This window comes from Mycteria americana, chromosome 1 (genome assembly GCF_035582795.1).
Source record: "Mycteria americana isolate JAX WOST 10 ecotype Jacksonville Zoo and Gardens chromosome 1, USCA_MyAme_1.0, whole genome shotgun sequence".
Taxonomy (NCBI): domain Eukaryota; kingdom Metazoa; phylum Chordata; class Aves; order Ciconiiformes; family Ciconiidae; genus Mycteria; species Mycteria americana.
The window spans coordinates 73,067,925-73,090,833 of record NC_134365.1 but is presented as its reverse complement, the minus strand read 5'-3'; the positions used below and the strand labels follow the sequence as shown (position 1 = coordinate 73,090,833).

Here is a 22,909-nt window from a genome sequence, read left to right as displayed (position 1 = left end):
GCCCCTGTCCTTGAGCCTCCCTTCTTCCTCCAGGGAGGGAAAAGGAAAAAAAAGCAGCAGCAGAAAGAACAACAGTGGTGGCTGGGTCAGCTCACTCTTACCTTTTCCAGGTAACCGGAAACATACAAGTAGGAGTAGTATTCTATATGTTGCTAATAGAGGACATAGAATTTTAGGCTGAAACACAAGATACCAGATATAATACAGGGTATCTGTCAGCTCTATCCAAACCCCCTGGTACTATTCCAGCCTTCCTTAATTTACTACCTTTCCCAGAACCACCTTCAGCATCTCAGAAAGAGGGTGGTGAAGAGGAGAAAACAGAAGCAAAACACCAAGACAGTATAGACGTTGGCTGTGGGACCTTTACTCCTTTATTTGACAACTTCTTGTTCAAGTTCTGTTTATTTTTATGCACCCTTTGAAAACTGAAAGAAACTAAAAATTAAAGTACCAGCAGAAGTATATGAACAACTTAATGCCTAAACTATTCACATAAATAGCCATTTCAAAAAACAGAAAAAAAAAAGACTAAAGGAAATTTAGTAGAGCTTCTATTGTGACAAACCAACCTGGGATACGCCGAGATCAACACAACAACATGCATGGAGAGTTTTACCTAGATAGCTTGAGCTCAGTAGAAAAGGATTTTTCAGCCAAACAAAAGTTTTACTATCAACATAAAATTGAGAAGCGTACTAAAAGACTGGTTTGCTGGAATTCTCCATAGTAACAGAAAGATTCAAGTGGGACCTCCTGCCATGGCTTTATTTACAAAGGAGAAAAAAAAGCATGTCTAGCTTTTATTTGAAAAAAAAAAAAACCAAACCCAAACAAACTATGTTCTAACTTTTCGTTACTGTTATAGTAATTACTGAGTACATTAAGGAGACATTTGGCTTGTGTTTAGTAATACACAGTAAGTGATCCCTTAAAATTTGATAATGCAGAAGACTGAGGTTATATGTGCCCTCATAACATGTCCCACATTGGCAAACAAATCATCATTGCCTAGGGTTGCTAGCTATGTCCAAAGAATTATTTCTTAAAAGGCAGACAAGTCTCTCTCCCACCTCTCTATGAACTTTGAGACAGCGAAGTGGTTCACAACCTCACTTCAAAAAAAAAAAAAAAAAAAAAAAAAAAAGATGCCTGACATTCTTTTGGCCATAAGACATGAAAGAAATCATATGGCTGGATATATATGTGTCAGTCTCTTCAATCTTTTTTTCTCTATCTCTGAACTACAACAACAACAACAACAACAATTCTGAAAGCATAATACAAAAACATCAAAAAGCTAACATAAGAATTTCTAAGTATCTCAAAAGGAAACGTATGTAAATACAAAGTACAAAAGTACAAAAGAGACGTATGACTTAAAAAAGCCTATGGGATATTCTTGAGTCTTGATAAGAAAGCCACCTAACTTGTAGACAACAACTTACTGCAGCAGCATAAAAGTTACCCTCCCTACACATGAACTTTAGTCTGCCTGAAAATTCACCTGTGCAGCCTCAGTACAAACTTACTAATTATTGTTATGTACAGTACTGAACTCTTTGTGACCAAAAAGGTGAGAGTTGAACATAATGGGACTGGAGTTCTACCACATGCTCTAGGCAAAGCATGTTTCGACACTATTTTCAGAGATTAAATATGAGTGGAAATACCTCATTTCAGTACACTGGACATTTAAAATTCAAAGAGGGCAAGTCATTATGCAAGCTGGTTACAGATGCAGATAACGAGGAGGAAAGGCTCAATTAGACTAAAAGAAACTTTGATTTTTTTTTTTCTTCCCCACGTAAAGGAAAACTGATAATGAACAAAGTAACAAAAAGATATAAATGAGACACCACCCTTAGAAGCACTAGTACTCAAAGCAAAAAGTCTCTCAGGGGGATTTATTTCATACAGGTAGGTGGCAGTATTATATTAAAACAAGGGGGAAAAAAAAAGATCAGAAACTGGGACAAGTATTCCAACCTGCTTTTCCATGATTTTGTGATTAAGGTAATATATTTTGGACTTGATAATGATTTCTTACTGTAAGAAGTGCAGTGATTTCTTGCATCTCTGGTAGGGGTAGTTATGGCACATTTGTAAGGTTTAGACACTTCCCTAAATTATGTTTATCACATCACATTACATTTCTAAATTTTACCTGAAGCAAGTAAAAAGAAAATCCTTTCTACCAGTTTGCATGTTATACATAGGCAATTCTCTCCATTTAATCCTGTCTATTACACTGAGAAGCTTGGCTAATCAAGCAACAGCATAGTACATAGTTTTACACTTCACATGGACAGTTGTCCTTTCTTGGCAATGAATTAATTACATTGTTGAAGACAGAATTATTTCCTTATTCCAAAACATTATAAACTGGAAATATTTGAGTTGGATGAAATATTTTGGCCTAATTTAGCAAGTAGTTTTTCCCTACTGTTTTGGACCTCCTACAGCCCCTTAAGACAAGACAGAGATGTTTAGAAATGCATTGTCATCTAACTGAATTTGTCACAATTCACACCTCGTTTCCAAGAGATAATAGGAAAATAAAGTCACTGGGTGAACCAAGTGCACACGTGTGTGTATGTCTCTGTGCACGTATGGTTTTTGGTAACTCATTGAAATCCTATCACAGGAACATGTAGGACATAAAAGTTCTAAGAACAGTTGGCTTTAAGTGTAAGGCTGAAAAATTTCATTAGAAGAAAGAATACTAGAAAAAGAAAAAGCTTTAGCGATTTTTATATTTTTAACTGACACCTAGTTGCTTATATTTCTTCTACGCACTTATGACTGTCTGTAATAAGTGCTAGCAAAAATTTCCCATTTAAAAACTTCTCACACACAACTTGTACAGAAGTCCCATTTGATCATGCAACAAAGCCATAAAAAGAGGTATGTGATATCACAGTTCTTCACTTGGCAATCAATTATGTTAGTGAGGACAGAATTGTACCCTCACTCCATAAGTTATCAGAAGTTGTAAAGAAGTAAAATCTTAATTCTTACATAAACCTTTAAGAAATAACTGAGTAAAAGGAGAAAAAGTAATAAGCCATGATATGATTTAAAATGTTTTTCTTGTTTGACCTCCCTTTCATTTAATGTCCTGTAGAAACATCTAACTCTTACTAATTCAGAAAACTAAAATTATCAGAAGTACTAATTTTTTATAAATTGCATGTGTGTCATATGAGCTTGGAAATATATTATGACTTTGGTTAAAGATGTTAAAATGCTACAGTTAGTGTTATAAGAACGAAATGAAGAACAGAAAAATTAATTGGTGAGTGGCTACTGTATTCTGACGAATTTTAAACTGAGGGTTTTTTTTCCATTACATGTCAAATTTGTAATCGATTAAGATATTCTGTGCTATTTAAAAAGGGCACATATTAAATATCCAACTTCATAAAAAGCACTGAAAATCCTTCTCCCCAAATATTTCCAGCTTGATAGAAGCAGGCAAAAAGCATTAAGAAATGTAAACACACAAGAAAATTGCAAATCCCACCTGATGATCCAAATATATGGCATTCCTTTGAAGGTGATGTGAAAGAATCTCATTCTAGCAGGCAGCAGTCAGGGGGAAAAAGGAAAGGGACAGAAGGTGCAGAATGCATGAAAAGAGCTTTAAAAGATGTAAACTAGACAGTGATCTTTCTGTTTTACGTAGACATATAATGCTGTTTTTATCTGCCTTTTTTTGGTGAACTGTTAACAAGTTTGATCCCGAAACAGAAGTGATGAAAGTTTGCCATGAATGAGACTATGAACTACTGCATTACATTTTGGTTTTACATATAAAATACAGTAAAAGCTCATGTAAATGTCTACTACCCAGACAACTATAAACCCTTTGATAAATCTGTGTTTTAAACATGTCCCGATTTTCGTACACAGATTACAGATAAGATTGTAGCTGATATAAGGCAGTATAAACAATAAATTTATCTCATGATCCGTCACTACTGAGTTTGATTATAACAACAGATTAAAAACCTTTAACTTTAAACTTAACTACAATGTATTTTAAAATATTCCTATGTAATTTTGACTCAGCTAATATCAAAAAGCTATGAGTAAAGCCTCAAAGGGTTAATAGCAGAACATCACATACACAAAGAACCAGCGTTACTCTATTCTACTCCCATAGTAGTCAGAAAATTTTGCACTAATGGTACAATGCAAACTTTGATTAATGAATGACTACAAGTTAGCGAGAATGGAACATGACACACATTGCTTTATAGCTGACCTTTGGGCTGCTGGCCTCAAGTTTTAGTTGCATGAGCTGTGCTAGTGTGTGTTCCCGGATACTACTCAGTTCAGCTTGCTGCCGTCTCAGCTTTATTAGCAGCAGCGTGAGCTCCTCTGGCTGAAGGAGTGCAGCGTGAGAAGCCAAAGAGTAGAAAAAAGGTTAATTGGTATCCTAAACAACACTTAATTAAAATAAGGCTTCTTAGTATCTTTCTTACAAAAGCTTCCTATAGTGATACAACAAAAGATACACCATTTTTCCCCAAATTGACCACTTTCAAATACATAACAAAGGGTTAACTTTTAACTATTCAAACCAATTGATACTGCAAATGCCGTAAAAGTAGAACGTTCTGTATAACGGACAAAAATAAGTGAGGATTTTGCAGGAGAAAGTCTGTGCAGCCCTCAAACTTTTTCCGACACGCGTATCAAACTGATGATACTGACTTAAGTGAAGGGGGAGATAATTCCAGCCCTTAGGATATCATTACCTGGCTGGACATGGACAGCCATTTGAGCTTGGTGAAAGAACCAAAAAATGCCCTCAAGAAAATTTAGTTTCTAAAATAATTCTTCAAAAGGTATACGTCAAGATTAAGAGTAAAAATAATAAAAAAAACCATAACTGAACTACATCAGAAACAATCACCTTTCACAAAATAAAAGTGCACAAGCATGACAAAAATAATTTTCCATCCCACCTTCCACAGGTCTGAGGCTACCAGCTAATTTATTGCTTTACTTTTATGACTAAGATGTACAATACAGCCTTTGGAAGGGAAGAAGAATAGTATTTAAAACCCACGATTATATATATAATGGAAATAAAGTCACACTCAAATGGGTATTTGTCAGGTAGTTCCACACAGATCAGTTTAGGTCAGTTTGGGAAACTCTGCCTGAACCATGCCTGGGAACCACTTCTAGTAGCAATACTTCAAAGAAAACAAAACACTTCACAAGTATTTCTGTTATGCTCCTGTTTGCTTCTGTTTCTTACACTTCTCCAGAAGTCAGTCTTATAAGAGGTTAAATATTCATCCAGCATTTTGATTTTCTCACAAGTTCTGTGAGTTAAAAAAACCCCAAATGCAAAAAACCTTAAAAACCTGCTTGCTCTCTCCCCATAGTCACAGAATTTCCCCAAAGCAAAGAAGTAAAGGAAAAAGCTCCAGAGAACCACATATTAAATTACTGAAAAACGAATACCAGTTTCTTAGAAGAAGAAAATATCCCTGAGAGTAAGCGTGGCACTGGCACCGTTGAGAGCTCGTACAGAAGTAGCCCACAAGAGGGAGCAAGGGATTTCCACATAGCTTCAGTTGTCAAAACCATTTGCTTTGAGGGAAAACCAACACCAAAGCCAAATTGTCTAATGGCCAATCTTCCTCTTATAGTACTCTTTCAATACCTGGATTTAAAATACTTAACTTCAGAGAGTAAGCGTAAGAATCTAGACTGCTATACAAGACATTTTCAAGTTCTCTCCAAAAATCAGTGACAACGCTTTCAGTCTGAAAATTAACATCATTTCAAAGCACAAGAAAACTTATTTTTAGAAATAAGAGAATTGAAAGTAGCATCTTCAAACAAAAGGAACAGTGAATCACTTTTTCAAGATCAAAACTCTTCTCAGTGTGTTCTGCAAAAGCCCGATTTTAGTGCATTAGGAATAAACGATTTAATGGTACCTAAATCCAATGTTTGCAAGCAAACTTTTCCCATAGAGGACCCCATCAAACAGTAATTCCTACTTCTCTCTAGACATTCATAATGTTGCAAACATTTTTGATGCTGCTGTAAGTGCTGTGCTTTTGATACACCTCTCGGGACTCTTGCAACAACCACAACGCAGAATTTTGTTTAAAGAGCTACCTACAGGTTTCCTCCTCTGGCCCCTGCAGCACTTGTGCTGTGGGCAGGACTTCTGGTTTCTACAGACAGAAGCTTGGACCTCCTTGCCCCCTACCCTGCTCATCGGCCCAGCTCCAGCAGCAGAGCCCAGGAGAGCTGATGGGGCCATGAACCCAAAGAAACGTCTGCGGAAGACAAGGCGCAGAGATAAGGCGCCAGCTGCCAAAGGCCAACCCGTAAGTTGCTGAAGGTATCAGCGATTCATGCTGGGAAGTGCAAGAAACAGGGGTTGAGACAGTAGAAGGATTGACTGGGGAGCTGTTGCCCACAGTATGATTCAAAATGTGTATTCTCAATTCATAACTGCCTCAAACAGTAATTTCAGATGGACAGAGAAAGATTACGGAAAGGAGACAAAAACTGGTAAATAAATGTAGTAAATTTAGGACAATTTCTTAGCTTTTGGCTAAGAGTCGTGTTTTAATTAGGAAGGTGGACAGTATTCACCAGTATTACTTTGATGAAATACCTTCAATGAGAGTTTCAACTCTATCACAGAACAATTGGAGATGTCAGAAAGGACATAATTTTACCAAATGCAGTTTTAGTATCCTTAAGATTTCCAAAAAAAGGTAAACTTCACTTCTAGGATTTTCTAAATACTTAAAGGAGAAATAAGTGTTCTGTGACGTATTCTACCCTCTCCCAGGAATTTCTGTAATGTAACAAAGATGATTAAAAAAACCCCCTTGTATTTCTCAAAGAAAATCTGGAGTCAGCAGCTACGCAATATTATCAGAATTCAATGTAACCACAGAGTACTACTTTATTTGCTTTAAAAAATCCCTGAAAATTAAAATAAAGGCTACATTTAATGCAAGCTTTGTACAGAATAAGACTTCAGTGTTGCCTCTTCATACTTAAAGAATTACTTGTAAGAAAAAACCTCATGTACCAAAAAAAAATCCAACTCACTGTTTTGCCTTGGAGGCTCTGAGGAGTAACAGGCTGTAAACTCAGACCTGCTGGCATTGACCTTCTGTCGGGCACAAAGACATGCTGTACAAAAATGAAATAGCACAGTATGATCCATAGTTATCTAAAGACTCAACAACTATTAAATGCTAAAAAAAAAAAAAAAAAAAAAGAGTCAAGCCAACTTCACACTCATGACAAATTTGCTATGATTTGTGCCAGCTTTGGCCAGTCATGCTCCCTGCTGATCTACCATCTAGGACACTAGAATAGGTTACCTCTAGAAATAACCCAGCTTTCTTCATTCATTTTAATTAACAGTCCTCCCTCACAGCTGTTGCCCTAATCATAGCCCATGTAAACAACAACAATTTTAGTTTTTCATCTGTCACTGAAAGCTGTTTAAAAACCTAAGAGCTCTATACAGATGGAGTTTAAATCTTAAATTTACTCTACTGATTTCAAAGAGTCTTTTAACTATCCACCTCTTAAAAACAGGTTGGTGTTTCTAAGTTAATGGAAAAAGCTAGTTGTGTAACTAAAAAACCATAAACCAAATAGCATGAAAAATAGAAGGTAAATAAAGATCTTGTACAAAAGATGCCAAATATGAAATGAAATACTAGCATAAAGTGTTCCACAAGGAAAATAATACGAGAAAGCAAAACATGGCTGAAAGGACAAGTAAGCACATGCTCTGCAGCACTGACCCTACTGGTATTTCTCAGATTTGTGAGAAGCACCGATTACTAAATTTCCACTGCAATTGAGACATAAAGGATGTCAAAACAAAATACTCCTTTGTTGATAGGGTCCTAAAAACTTCCAAAAACAAGACCTAGTAATCAACTGTAAGTTGTTTAAACTGCTTTAAGATGTTGTTAAAAGATTTTTTTCCTGCATCAAGAAACATAAAGACACCTTAGATACAGATTTAGGAAAAATGTTCAGCAGCATTTTATAGAAACTCTAGTTTTACGTTCAACTTAAAGAGTAATTTTTATGTAATTATCTCCAATCTATCAAAAAACACGCATAACACAAGCATGGTGGATAGCGCAGCGCCACATACGGCACCCAGGTTTACAATTCTTTGTGTCTGCCGGCCTTCATCAGTGAGAGGGAAAGTTATGCTAGTCAAGCGCTAAGGTTGTGTGCAAATAGACTCTGGTCTCTAGTGATCTCCCTAATAACTCAAAGGCATCAGAAGAAACAACTACACTCAGTTTTCTGCTGGAACCCAAGGCAGCCAAACTTGTGGCTGAAGCATAGAAAACAGCACGTGGAGAAAAAGCTGGGTTTTTCAGTCCCCTTAGAGTTCCAGCTAAAAAAGCTAGAAAGGAGAAAGATTTCTGTGCCTAAAACAATTCTGAATAATTTGCCTATTAACTCTTTTTCTTTCCTTTAGAGAAACATGTCATGGACAGTAATATTAGCACAACATGTTTTCAGCTAGTATATTAGCAAAATATCTACCTTTTTACAACCTGATTTTTAAATGCTTGTTAAAATAAAACTTTTCTCCTTGAAAACAGTGATGTAACTTAATCTTCATTATAATAAAATATACTACAGTGCAACATGAGTTTTACAGTAACTGTATACTTTCAACTAAAAATCCTTGCAAATAAGAGTTTTAACTATTAAAATAAGTATTTTTACCTTAGTATGATGCGTCCTGTGTCTGCGATCAATAGTTACATCTCCCCTTTGCACTGGTGAAGACACTTCTGATCTGTAGGTCCGCTGTGGGGAATATCCTTGGAAACCAGCGATTGAACCATGAGAAGGTGAGGTGGGAATCGAATGCATCGTCTGATCAGAAATATTAATCATAGTTTTTGGGCTACTTAAAGTACTGTGTCTAGTAAGAGTTGTTTGCCTATTGTAAAACTGACGTTGCTGCCATTCATAGAGCTGCCACATTGTGTCATCGCGCATCGACCTCCGTTTTTCTTCGGCTGTTACTGGTCCTATGGCTCTGTCGTAAGCCGACGGCGTTACACTGCAGAGGCTCTCTGGCCGTGCTTTGCTGTTTCTTGGCAGTGTTCTGTAGCCTTCTGGGTACCGGGGTAAAACTTGAGGTCGATGGCTTGGCATGTTTCTTGGTAATGTCTGATATGAGATTATGCTGAAACAGAAATTTTCTTTTTATTAGTGGACAGCATTAATATTATGGCAATATAAAGTTTTTCAATATTGGTTAGGTTTATCTAGCTAATTCTTACATTTTTTTTTTAATACTACAAGTGTCATTTTAAAAACATGCAAGAAAATCAAGACAACAATTAAAGAATCAACTATACTGATTGAATGCACAGTAGCAGCCGAAACTGGATCTTCTCTCTGATTAGCTGCTTGATTAAACAAGGCCAAGTGCCAGGTCCTGCACTTGGGTCACAACAACCCCATGCAACGCTACAGGCTTGGGGCAGAGTGGCTGGAAAGCTGCCAGGCAGAGAAGGACCTGGGGGTGTTGGTTGACAGCTGCCTGAACATGAGCCAGCAGTGTGCCCAGGTGGCCAAGAAAGCCAATGGCATCCTGGCTTGTATCAGGAATAGTGTGGCCAGCAGAAGTACAGAAGTGATCGTGCCCCTGTACTCGGCACTGGTGAGGCCGCACCTCGAATACTGTGTTCAGTTTTGGGCCCCCCACTACAAGAGGGACATTGAGGTGCTGGAGCGTGTCCAGAGAAGGGCAACGAAGCTGGTGAAGGGTCTAGAGCACAAGTCTGATGAGGAGCGGCTGAGGGAGCTGGGACTGTTTAGCCTGGAGAAAAGGAGGCTGAGGGGAGACCTTATGGCTCTCTACAACTACCTGAAAGGAGGGTGTAGAGAGGTGGGGGTCGGTCTCTTCTCCCAGGTAACAAGTGGTAGGACGAGAGGAAATGGCCTCAAGTTGTGCCAGGGGAGGTTTAGATTGGATATTAGGAAACATTTATTTACTGAAAGGGTGGTCAGCATTGGAACAGGCTGCCCAGAGAGGTGGTGGAGTCACCATCCCTGGAAGTATTTAAAAGACATTTGGATGTGGTACTTAGGGACGTGGTTTAGTGGTGGACTTGGCAGTGCTAGGTTAATGGTTGGACTTGATGATCTTAAAGGTCTTTTCCAAACTAAACGATTCTATGATTATATAATCCCTTTTTCATCTTTTTACCAATTTAACAGTCTACTTTAAATGTCAACTTCAGATCAAATCTTGTAACTTGTCTATATGCTGGATAGGTTAAAGTTTTGAAAGCTTTGAAGTTCTATCCTGTTTCTATATGAGCCCATTTTAAATGTTCTCTTTTTCAAAAGTGAAAAGATCTCCTGTTGTTTCCCTAAGAAAATCTTGAGCAATTACTATGGACATAAAAAAAAAATTATGATTTTTTTAACAGCAGACCAAGAAAAAAGAGCAGCAATTGTTTAATGAAATTATATTTTGCAATTGTCAAGGACAAGCCGTTCCATACCAGCTATTCAAGCGAAACAAATAGCAAAATATTTCTTTGTTTGATAATAATGCTGTATTGCTTTTCAACTTGGATATGAATTCAAAGGCTTATTCTTTAATTTGTTGCCACATTAAAATTCTGGAGTGCTACAGCCATTTAGCAACTTTCAGCATTAGTTGAAATGCAAAATTTTCCATACCGAGTATTGATGCATGCTTAAGTATGACAAAGCATTTCTTGTTTTTTCAGAGGACAAATTCTAGGTCATAAACATTGATTCATTCAACCCTTATCTAAAATTCAGATGAGCACCTTTTAAAGTCTTTTGCTACTGATCACATCTATGATAGATGCTTGCCCAGAGACAACAAAACTGATCCCAAATTGGGCATGATTCAGCTTCTAGCTACACCCCAGACTAATTCAAACTAAAATCCCTGCCACCATGAATGAGGCACCAGAATCTGAAGATGGTTTTGAAGGACTTCAGTGCCACAAAAACATTGAAGAAATGATGTAGGGCAAATGGCAAGGTAAACCAGAATTATGCATGTTAGATCCTTATGGAATAACTATCAAGAAAATTGATGATTGTAAAACCCACTTTTCACTGAAAATAGTTAAGATGAGTATTTATGATCACCTGTAATATTTTGGAGATGAAAACTGCTATAAAGAGCTTTACATACAAAATCTGCTACAGTTTCTGAAGCTTTCCAAGAATTAATGAAGTATTATCCCCATTGTGTAAATTGGATAGCTTTCCATTCTCACAAAAAAAAAAAAAAGGGAAATGGATTCTAAATCCTATTCTTTTGCTGCGAAACCTGCTTAAATACCTCTAAATTTCTTCACGTAACATATCATTAATGATGAGGGCTTTTCTCCATCTCCATATTTAAAAAATAACCAACCAAGACACTTTTGGGTTCAATTTCTAACTTTCAAAATATTATTTTAGCTATTCACAAATGGGTATGGTGAAGCCTGATACTTTCATGAAGATATCTGGTAGCTAGATACACTTCACTCACTGAAGCTCCTCTCCCATTTTACTAATTAAATGAGAAGTGTAATCCTGTTGGCTCCTTTAAATATGCCAGGCAACTTGAAGAAAAGCTGTCTGAAGTTCTTACTATGTAAAGATAGCAATTACTTATATTCTGGAACATTTAGGAAGATAACATACCCATCTTCTATTGGTAAACCATGAAAACTGTAAAAAGCCCAACTGCCTCGATATTAAGCCTTTTTTTACATCATTTGATAAATTCAAAACAGACTCACCAATGTCCTGTTGATACTTGCAAATATGTCATTCTAGTCAAATCCAAAAACCAACTCTAGACAGTACTGCAACTTACAGCTACCTTGCACACAAGCGGAGACTGCTGCAGCCAGTCAAGCAGTCATGCACGCTGTGAGGCTGCAAAAATGTTCCTGCAACTGTCATCATAAATAGCTCCCTACAAATGTTCCCATATGAAAAAAAGGCTTCCACATGAGTTTATAGACTCCTTATAGACACCTTTAGAGGTTGTCTCTAGGACTACTGTTGGGTAGCAATACTGGTTCTGGTGTCCAAGATGGACTATTTGGGAAAGTGACTTTGCTGTTAAACCTTTAGGGGCTCAGTTCTGCAATCTTATGAATACCCTCAGATCGAAACCTCAAAATAGCCCTTCATCCTAAAGAATGCAAATACCAGCTGGCCCAGAATACAGAACTTTCACGTGTGAATAAAGCAAAGGGTGGCAGAGTGAAGACGGAAACCTGGTGCTGTACCACAGGTATTTATTATTTAGGATGAGGCTTATATGAGCAAGGTGGGGAGACAAAGGCTGACACCCTGGGTTGGCAGCTACAAAAAAACCTCACTTAGTACCATGCAACCCTTCTGTATTTTTTCACATTTGAGAAAGACCACTCAAGTAAACTACTGTTGGCGAAAATATTTATTCGTAACTAACTTGTGCAAAATTAATTTAATAAAATGAAGTGGAATGTATTTATTTAAAACACATTTATTTTTGGTAAAAAAAAAAAAAAAGGTTTGTCTTCCTCAAGGCATCAGTTGTCTTTATTCACGTGGTTCTTGCAAAACTAGATGTCTAGATCCACAGAAATGGCAGAAAACCGCTTCAAGAATTAAAAACTGCATTGCTGTCATTCTCATTAATTTCTCAGGAAATCAAATTACTAAGGGGTCAGCATGTTCCTCTAAAAGATTAGTAGCTTTACAGTGAACCCTTTTCATTCCATATTGAGGACAGCTAACAGCTCCTATTTTATATGGAGTTATTTAATTGAACCTGTTTGATAACATTTTAGTATTCTTAAAGTTAGTATTCTTAAATTCTTAAATTTAGTATTCTTAAATTATTTTTCAGTCTGACACACCAGAGATACTCAGTTTGGTCCTCCATGAGTTCTCTAACATATTAGACACACAGATGCAATGGAAAGCATCTTTGTTAAAAGTCAGAAACTTTTCCCGATTAAGTGAAGACTAGTTTTCTCAAAAAAATCAATTTATGAGTTGAACAGGTTTTACTACAAACAGCCTTACTGGCACCTCACCCCAACCCTAAGCTTTAACATAAACTGGAGTTTCTTTCTCCTCTCATTCACCAACTTAAATTCTACTTAAATTTCCATCTCCAGCCAGAAACTGGCAATCTGAACAAAAATAAAATTTGAAATTTAAATGAAACCACATTCTAAAGACATCACTATACATTAGAAATTTGGATAGTTATTCAAGGCTGCTTCCACACAAAGCAAAAAAGATAGGTCAAGGCCAATTCTTTTTCCATTTGCTACCTTTATGTGGAACTGCAGTTGAAAGCATACTGTTTGCGCTATCAGTGCTACCCTTATTTAAGCAACAAGTGGCCTCTACAGTCAAGAATAAAATACTGTTAATCAGTAACATACTGTTAAGAGTACTTCCCTCTATTTGATTCCCACAATGAAATAAGTTGTAGGGTTTATATACTTGTACGCAACTGAAAAATGGCACAGCTATTCAAATTTCTCCTGTTTGGCTGCAAGTTTTACAGTCCAATTTAAAAAAAATCTAATTGCATCAAAGAGCCTTCTCAGTTCTCATTACGCAAGCATGCATAATAAAATAAATGTCAGGGTCGCTCTCTGTACTGGAAGTTCAAACTTGATCAAACTACTTATGTTGAGTACTTCATGAAACAACACATTAACGATTCCCAACTATATTTAACGAAGGACTAAAGGCAATGAGGAAATGTTGAACCAATTTTGGCAAGTTAAGTCAAACTAATGTAAATTTTTCAGGTGTTTGCCAAAACTGAAAAGCCCCCAACCCCCATATTTTGAAATTTGCAGAAAACACATTTTCCGAACTTGGTTCTATCTTAAGCTCTGCTCTGGCATCCATCTATACACAAACTCCCTAACTTCCAACTCTTCAAAATGTCTCCTGTGATAGCATCTCCATTATTTCTTATCTAATGTAATATTAAAAACTTTTATATTTTACTGCTAGAGCTGCTTGTCAGTAAGCCAGACTGGAAGCAACGTCCCTACACTTCTGTCAGACAGAAAAATTGCTATCGGCACAAGATTCAGTATCATTCACACATAATTTTAAAGCTTCATGAATAAGCACGGGAACTCAATATTAGAACTGGGAGATGTTTAATTTCATGAGAAGAGAAGCTTTAAGCATGAAGTTAGATTTCTATGACTTACTCTCAGGTAAAGCTTCTCTCTCTCTCTCTTCAATTAAAGATTGTTTAAAGTTTAAAAGCTCCCTGGAATATTTTTGAAGAATTTTAAATAAAATATTATTACAAGAATTTGTGAACAAAAATGCAGAAGATAGGGCAATTTCACGAACAGATTTTAACAGGAAAAAGAATTGTTATGATTGATGACACCTTCTCTCTGCTAGGATAGAGAAATTTCTAACACCCAAAAAGGGTTTCTGGCCATTTTTATTCATTAAGTTATTAATATAGTTTAATTTATTAATAATCACTCAAATGTTAATAAAAGAGAAACTTTAATAAATCTGTTCTGAGCAGTCATCCAGGCACTTCTTACAGAGAACAATGAATTATATATTTATGTAATATAGACCAAAACCTAAAGAATTTAACCAGGATACAAGTCTAAGTATTATTTGCTAGAAAGCCTAGCAAAAAAACCCCAAAACCCAAAAAACAAAAAACCAAATTACATAGTACTTACCCTCTTGTTTCCTCTTCTTGTCCTTTTCCTCTTTGTATTTTAATCCACTGTTCCAACTGCAGCATTGAATTAGTTCTCTGCATAACTCGTTCAGACTCCATATGTGACTGAACTGCATTGTGCTGGCCTCCATCTCCAGTGTCTGCCAGGACAACACCAACAGCTTTATTCTCAGACCCATTTAAATGAATCGGTCTGAAGTGTCCAGCCTGAATTGTGGTTACGGGTAAAGTCCTGTATTCAGATCCCAAAGGATTTAGCTTTACACTGTTAATTTTCGTTAATGGTTTATCTTGCCCAACTTTCTGGAATCCATATTTTTCGGCTTCCAAAGCTTTCTTCTCCTCATTTTTGTTCACTTCTTTGTTTTTCTGGTTATTTTGTGCCTCTGGCTTAATTAGCACCCGATGGTTTGAAATATTATTTGCCTCTCGAGGTGGTGTATTTTCAGTGGTTAACTTCTCTACTCTGGAAAGAAATATAAGACAAGCTATAATATCAACAAAACATTCATTAAAAATAGTAATAAAAAATGAAAAGTGAATATATTTGTGTTTATCAGGGTTCTTTCAGTGAATCCCAGTCCAAATATTTTACACCAGTATCTATCTTGTCTTTGAGAGAAAAATCCAGGACACATTTTCACAATAATCAAGGACAGGCTGGGTTTTTTGTTGTTGTTTAGGGTTTTTTGTTTTGTTTTCTTTTATTTTGGGGTTGGTGGTGGTGTTTTGTTTGGTTTGGGTTTTCGGTTTTTTTTGGTTGGTTGGTTGGTTTTGGGTTTTTTTTGGTTGGAGAGTGAGAGTGTTTTTTCTTCTACGCTTCTCTATTTCTTTGCTATTTTAAAAGCATTTATAACATGGGGTAAATTTTTTAAGCCAACTTCAAATTAACCCCCTAGAAAAAATGTGCACAAGAGGAAATAAAGCCAGAGTCTGAAAAAGTGGATGTTCAGTTCTGGAGGGCTGGACATTCAAACAGTAAAAATATTCAGTGGCTCTCCAAGAGCTAAAGCTTCCAGATGTCAACAGCCTGAAATTCAGATGATTTTTAAAGCCATCTTTAAAAATGGTAGCAGATTACATTGCTGACCAGCTCGTGATTCACAGTACTGCTGAATTTAACATATAATGAGCTCCTTTAAAGAAAGCAAACAACTTTTCATGGTCACTGGCATCAGTTAGGTTTCTCTGGCATGTTATCACTTTGGCTGGCATACATTTTGTGGAAAATAACTGTGGCTTCCCTAATTTTAAGGGGGAAAATAGCTGCTGACTTAGGGAACTGTACCACAAAAATGATGATATTTTTAGAACAGTTACTGCTTTACAGTACTTACACAAGTACTCAATGTATGCAGTCCAATTAGCTATGTTCTTTTTAAAATTTCAAAGTGTCAAGAGGCTGGATCTTCTTCCGTACTGGGACATGGAGTGAACATCCAGCTCAGACACTGCATTTTTTTTTTTCCAGTTCACTAGAAAAAAAACCCACACAAACCCTAAATGTTTTGATCAACACTTTTTGGTACAGGAGGAAAGAAGAGGAAGAGATATAATTCTTTAAGATTACATCTCTAGATAAAGTTTTGTTCTTGGTTTGGTTTTATTTGAAGATGATGTCAAATTAGCCTTTCACACTGTTTTGCATCTTTTTTGCAAATGCATTATTCATCTTTATAACTGCATCCAGTTCAAGTGCCTAATCTGTGCGTAAAGGCCACCACATACACAACTGACCAAGAGCACAAGTACAACCGCTCCTCTGAAAAATGCTCTAGTTCCAAGTAGAGTAACTACGTACATAGCTGTAGGCATTTTTGCTTACCCCGTCTTTAACATGAGGCTTAAATGTCCAACAAGTCTACACTTCCCTAACATATTATTTAAGCCATGAATTCCCAACAGGCCAACAACTATTTGGAACAGAACCCCAGCAAATACATAAAGGACTGAAAACTGTAAGGTCCTTATAAAATACTATACACTGCTACTAATACTGAACACTTAATTTTAAATGCACCTCCCATTACCACCCTACTCTTGCTATGAATTCTCCACGACATGAAAGGAATCAAGAGACTCCTGCCTTGACAAGTACACCATTTCAAACATATCCGTCAGCAACAGGAAGACATCAATGTCCTCTGCGTACTGTACATGAGTTAGAATGAAATGCTCATGCACTTTGCATGTTAACAATGGGTGCGATTTTTTTCCCCATGCCTCTTCCTGACATAGTTGTGATGATCCCAATCTCTGCTTGATACCTCATAAAGTTATAGAAGTCCTCCAAAATTCACTCTATTTAGATAAGTAGCTCAAAATTATATAAGTAGCTCAAAATAGTATTTTTCTTTCAGTGATTATTCCTGAGCTGCCGACATGAAAGTGTACACACACGTCAAACGTATTGCAAATGAAAACATTCGTACGAATAATCTACCGTGAACATCTCTCTGGCTATATGCATCAGCATTATTTTTAAACACAGTGGTTTTTTTCAAATACATCACTGTTCAATGCAGAGGTTAGATACATCTGTGTTTTCTACTAGCAGAAAGGAGAGGGTAATATTTCTGCCAACCATAACTTTTAGAGAAAAAAATCTCGATGTAGAACCAGTTTTTATGTAGACTTTTGTGGGGGAGGACACATGCGGTGGAACTGCAATACTTACATCATCTTTTCTATAATTTCCAAGTATCAGCAAAGAAATGCTATGCTAATCTCCTACTGCAATTTAAAAGTGAGGTGTTTTCTTTTTATTTTTCCCCCCCAAGACTTTAAACTGTTCCCAAGACCAAACATTTCTGCCTAGGTTCCTTCTCAAGGCTATGGAAAAAAACCAGATCACCTCCTCCCTCCCACCTCAAAACTGTACTACCCAGTGCTCTACCACAAACTAAAGGAATTCCCCAAACAGGAAAGTGAATGAAAAACTCCATTTCCCACAATTATCAAGTCAAAAAAGGGTGTTAAAATGTCTGTTTTCAGCCAGCGTTCAAGAGTTTACAAATAAATGTAAGGACTACCTTGCAAACAATCCTAAACACGGGCATTAATATATGCAACGTCTTAATAGTACCACCTACCCCCTTATATAGCACTTTATATCAATCTTTCTCAAGGTGCTTTACAGCAGAGGTGCAGTTGCCATTTTACAGATGGAAAATCTGTGGTGCAGTGGGAGAGCGGCATCTCTAAGGACATTCATCAGATAGGCAGCAAAGTCAAGACTTGGCACAGTGTTCGATTCACACTATCATAGTACTTCCCACTGTAGATCTTAACTAAAAAACAAACCCCAAAATCACAGAATTGCTTTTCCATGCAATCTCTATGCTGTATCACTTGTTACTACGGTTATACACAGCAGAGCCAAGCATTTATATTTGACATCCTTTGTGATGGTATAGAGGCTGAATGACTGCCATTCAGATAGACTTCTGGGCTCTCCTTTAACTTTGTGCATCAAACCAGTCAACTCGGTGTGAGCAAGAGATCTCTTTCCACAGCAAAGGATCCAAATGGGAAAGAATTATCAGAAACTAATAGGTAAATGTAAGAAACAGAAATCCATATTTATATTTGGCTCTGTATTTGTATCTGGCTCTCAAAGACGTATTCAACAAGACTTGCAGGGTATTTTGATGACAGGAGAGGGAGAAGACAAAAGAGAATGAGCACTGAACGTACATACGTATTTCAGCATATACTGAATGCAATTTATAGGTTTCTACAACACAACAGGAATAATATGTATGGAACAGTAATACAGGAAAAGTACTATTTTCTGCTGTTTTAGATATGTAAATAATTCTGAAAGGGGGGACACACATGTAATCAAGTATGACAGACAGACACGAAGACTGATTTAACAAAGCCAGGCAGAGGCGTTTGAAAAGAAAAAGCCATCTTTTTCAAACACAGTGACGTCAGTAAAGCCCCGCTGTGGATGTCGTTACGCTACCAAGTGCTTTTTTGGCAGCTTAGCTTATGCTGTTTGGGGAGAGTAACTACACTAGGAGGAAAAGAACCAACTCACTCTTTTCTTAGTATGTGCTGCATCACTCAGAAGAAACAAAGGCTCTGGCACACACAGCTGACAGTGAAAGGATAGAAAAATGATGCTCTTAAACATGGGAGAGCAGAGAATCAGCATTTAGGATAAAAATGATAAATCAGTATGTTGGTGGACATTAGCATCTACAAACACAAGCAAGCAATCAGTACTCAGACACAACTTAACTGTAGTCTGCAATGGTACAAGATGGAATGAGTATGATGTTTTGCTAATTCAGAGAGGTTGTTTGAGATCATATTTTGAGTCATAAGCTTAAATAGCTCCTCACTGACTAAAGTATTCGTGTTTAATTATTTTGATAGGTCTCTCAGTACATTATTAAACTTGAATTTACTATCTAGGTAAAATTAAAACAAAAATGTTTAGAAAAGAGTAATTATAGTTAAGTCAATAGGACCAAATAATTTTTGTCCTTCCCTGCAGTTATACATCAGAAGGGAGTTTTTCTGCTGTGACGGCAGATCAGTTCTAAAAGAAATGGTTACATTTTTGTTTTCTCACCTCAGTATCTCATTTCTGTATTATGTGGCTAACTATATGAGGAAAGTAAGAATATTTTATGGAAAAGCGGGCAACCCCCCCACAACTTAATATTTTCAATACTCCTTTTATCTTTTTTCTCTCCAAGGAACTCACATCCTCAAAAAAATAAAGATACAGATTGTAACTCTGAAATTATTTAAAGCTGAAACATTCAATTTAACAGACTGTTGGGTTTGGATTTCCAGAGTATCATAAGCAGTGAAGTACCTTGACTTCTAGATTTAAAGAACTATAGTGTAAAAACTCTGATGTATCATTGGGCAATTTATATTAACAAGCACTTAAGGGTGGCTCAACAGCAACTTGCATAAATATTTAAGGAAATAAGTTCTTAATAAATCTAGCTATTGTATCGTAAGTATCTAGTCTGTTAGAAAACTGTATTCGGTATAATGTTAGAACCTCTCGAAAAGACAGAATCGAGAAACAAAGGCACTGGCTGAATTTGACTGAACCAAAATCATTTATGCTTAGAGCTATGTGCATGCCAAACATTAGGTTACTTGGAGATGAGGTAATACAATACTTAACACTTAACAGATTTTTACAGGGAAGAAACAGTATTTCTTCTGGATAACATCATATCCTTCTACATGCTTCATTTTAAGAACTGGTTTGATAGCCAAAAGATGGATTCTTTAGAAAACAGATGTCTGAAGTATTTTCTTCCTTACTATAGCTAACAGACATGAAAGTCTTTGAGACTTCACTGGTCTTGAAGTGTATTTTCTCTCAAGTAATTATTTCAAGGCTACTAACAAACTTTTCAAAGAGGTCACATCTACTTCTCTTTCATTCTAGGGTTTCTTGTCTGAATTAAAACAAGAAGATGGTGTTACATAAGTCGCTTTTCTTGCTGCTTTTCACTTGTTTTGGCTGTTGGCAAGCCCATTCTCTCTGCGATATCCAGGCAGAAAACTACTGATTTTGCTGCTGAGTGCTTTCTACTCGTTTAGTGTGCTACAGTGATTCACCAAGGAGTAAGATAAGCACCCGAAGCAATGCAAGGCAGATTGCAGGAGCATGTATAGCTGGATGAAAAGTGTAAGATAAGCTCAGCTGTACTGGGAATCCCCACCATTTGCCTATACACTGCCAAACACCTGAAACAGGCAGACGTCAGTACTGGAACAGGCACTGCAGCTGAAAGAAGGGAGTAGGAGTGCATGGCCAAGCATTTCAGGAGGCTGGAACACCCTTCACAGCAGCAGACTGCACATCTGTCGTGTTAGAGCAGCCATGGCACTGCAGCCTGGGAAGGATGACTAGCCTGCAAAGCTGTGCCGGGCACCAGGGTGAGCTCACTACGAATCTTCCTAGGCTCCGAGGCAGCAAACATGACTGTACAGATATAGCAGTGAACTGCACAAAAAAGTGGATATTTACATTACCATTTTGGATTGCTTCTTATGTTAAAAGAAATGTCACAAGTAATAATATAACATCTGTCTATATAATGAGGTGTACTAAATATCTTCTACAGAGCTTTGACTATTACGGGTGAGACTATGAAGACGACACTTATTAAGGAGACACTGTCAGATGGAGATGTACTTTTTTCACATAAATTTTTTTTCTGCTATAAAGATGTCCTCTTCAAATGTTCAGTCTTCACAGTATTGCAAACACCAAATGAAGGTCATTTCACCAGTCCAAAGAGATTCAGAATGGCCCACTTCAGTATTATTCCCCCTACAAAGTGCTTATACAATCAATACATGATTTTTGTTTGAAGTTAAGCGGGTCTGATTTGGTTCAATCATTTCTCCATCTGTAAGCTACCACAGCTATCTGCAATACACTTACAATGTGAACCAAAACGGATTTTTCAGATTAAGTGTATTATTCACTAAGCTAAATGAGATATTTTATTTTGTCAAGGTGATACCATTCTTTTAAGTGCAATCTCTTAAAAGCGCTGAATGAAGAAATTAAAAGGTGAAAATGCTACTAAGTATCTGCTTGCTTATGCTCTCTCACTCTGCTCATCCCTTCCCCATACCACCTATTGTTCCCAAACAAGAGGAGGGTTACAGGAGACAAAGAACATAACATCTTCATATATAATTTGAAATAATACATAATCAGATCAAATGTCATTGTGGTAATTGGACCTACCAGTCCTCCGTTCTACAAGCTCAAATCTTTCATATTCAGTAATTTTGGGAAAAACAAACATGACAGCTGAGAGCTTGAAGGACATCTGTTATTTTTCCATAGTACAGAGAACAATGTATTTTTCTACAAAGCTATTTCACTATGCTGTCCAATGCAAAGAATGAAATACTTCATATATTATCTATATATTTGAAGGATATTAGAGACAAAAGCTAAGATTTCAACTTTTTAAGATTAGTGACTAAACAGTTGCACAGGTACAAATTTACAAGTGTCCTGAGTTTACAGTTATCCTTCTGAATATCCCATAGACTGGTATAAGTAAAAGTTTCACTACGTTTGACTGAGAAGCTCACAAAACATTGAAACATGTAAGACTAAAAGTGTCTAATCGTTCTGCGTTCCATTTTATGCTTCTGCCAGCATCATAGTGGATGGAACATGGGATATAGAAATGTCAGGAACAAGTTAACAGGAATGACTTGCACTACTGATGCAAAATTCAGAAAGACTGCTTGTATTTTGACAACAAGTTCAATGTGTTCACTCTTCCACAAAAATTGTACCTTTTCCTTCTTTGGTATCTGTGTCTATGGAATTTACCACCTTTTGTTTTTTCAACTTAAAATTTCTCAGCATTGCTGCCATTCATTTAGCTCCAGTGTAGCAGGAACTAACAGAGCGCAGAAGTAGATAAAGCGACAGCAGCCATCAGCAATAATTTCTGTGCCATCAATAACGAGGCGCTTTTAAGTTTTCCATTGATGGGGTTTCCATTATAGATGACAGGGAGCCAACCCAAAGGACAACATTCAGAGAGAAAGTGACTCTTACTGGACAGACAGCAACAGACAATATTCAGTTTCTGAGAACACAAGGCTTCCAGTGATAACTTGCTTTTCATTGTCAACACATGAATACAGAAAGGATAAGGCTCCAGATCAGGTAAGTATAAATTTGATGACAACTTAATGATGAGCAAGAATGGCTCCCCACAGGTTGCCCATAGGTGCAACTTTAATTTAGCCAGAAACTACAGTTGTGAATTTGAGACTTAGGACAAGTTGAAGCCAAAGACTACTATCAGTTGAGCTGCTATTGCTGTTCAGTCAGGAGGGTAGGGGAAGTCAAACATGCCTGCACACAGGACTTGCCATTGAACTTCTTTTGATGCCTCTGGCTAAAGGAACTAGTCAGGTTTATGTCCTCTAACCCTTTACTCTCAAAGCATCTGTATTCAGAACAGAACTCAGATTATTTTTACTACTTCAAAATTTTATCCAACATTGTTAAATTAGTAAGGGTTCTTCAATATAAGGAGAAATTACTTCAGCCAATTTACATTCTATTTTAAGGTATGCCCTTTTTTTTATGCCCTTTTTTTA

The 22,909-nt window shown here is 36.8% G+C and overlaps 1 protein-coding gene across 10 annotated transcripts in view; it reads right to left on the bottom strand.

The window, feature by feature from the left end:
* PLEKHA5 (pleckstrin homology domain containing A5) overlaps positions 1-22,909 on the bottom strand; it is a 177,573-nt gene that overhangs the window by 33,487 nt on the left and 121,177 nt on the right. For 8 of the 10 annotated variants that reach the window (XM_075505709.1, XM_075505718.1, XM_075505618.1 and 5 more), the window contains 5 exons: positions 14,778-15,245; positions 8,767-9,235; positions 7,105-7,188; positions 4,271-4,390; positions 3,527-3,580 (listed from right to left, as the gene is read on the bottom strand). In XM_075505709.1, coding sequence (XP_075361824.1) covers positions 3,527-3,580; positions 4,271-4,390; positions 7,105-7,188; positions 8,767-9,235; positions 14,778-15,245 — 1,195 coding nt within the window. The remainder of the gene's footprint in view (positions 1-3,526; positions 3,581-4,270; positions 4,391-7,104; positions 7,189-8,766; positions 9,236-14,777; positions 15,246-22,909) is intronic. The other 2 variants (XM_075505655.1, XM_075505727.1) reach the window with 1 other exon arrangement.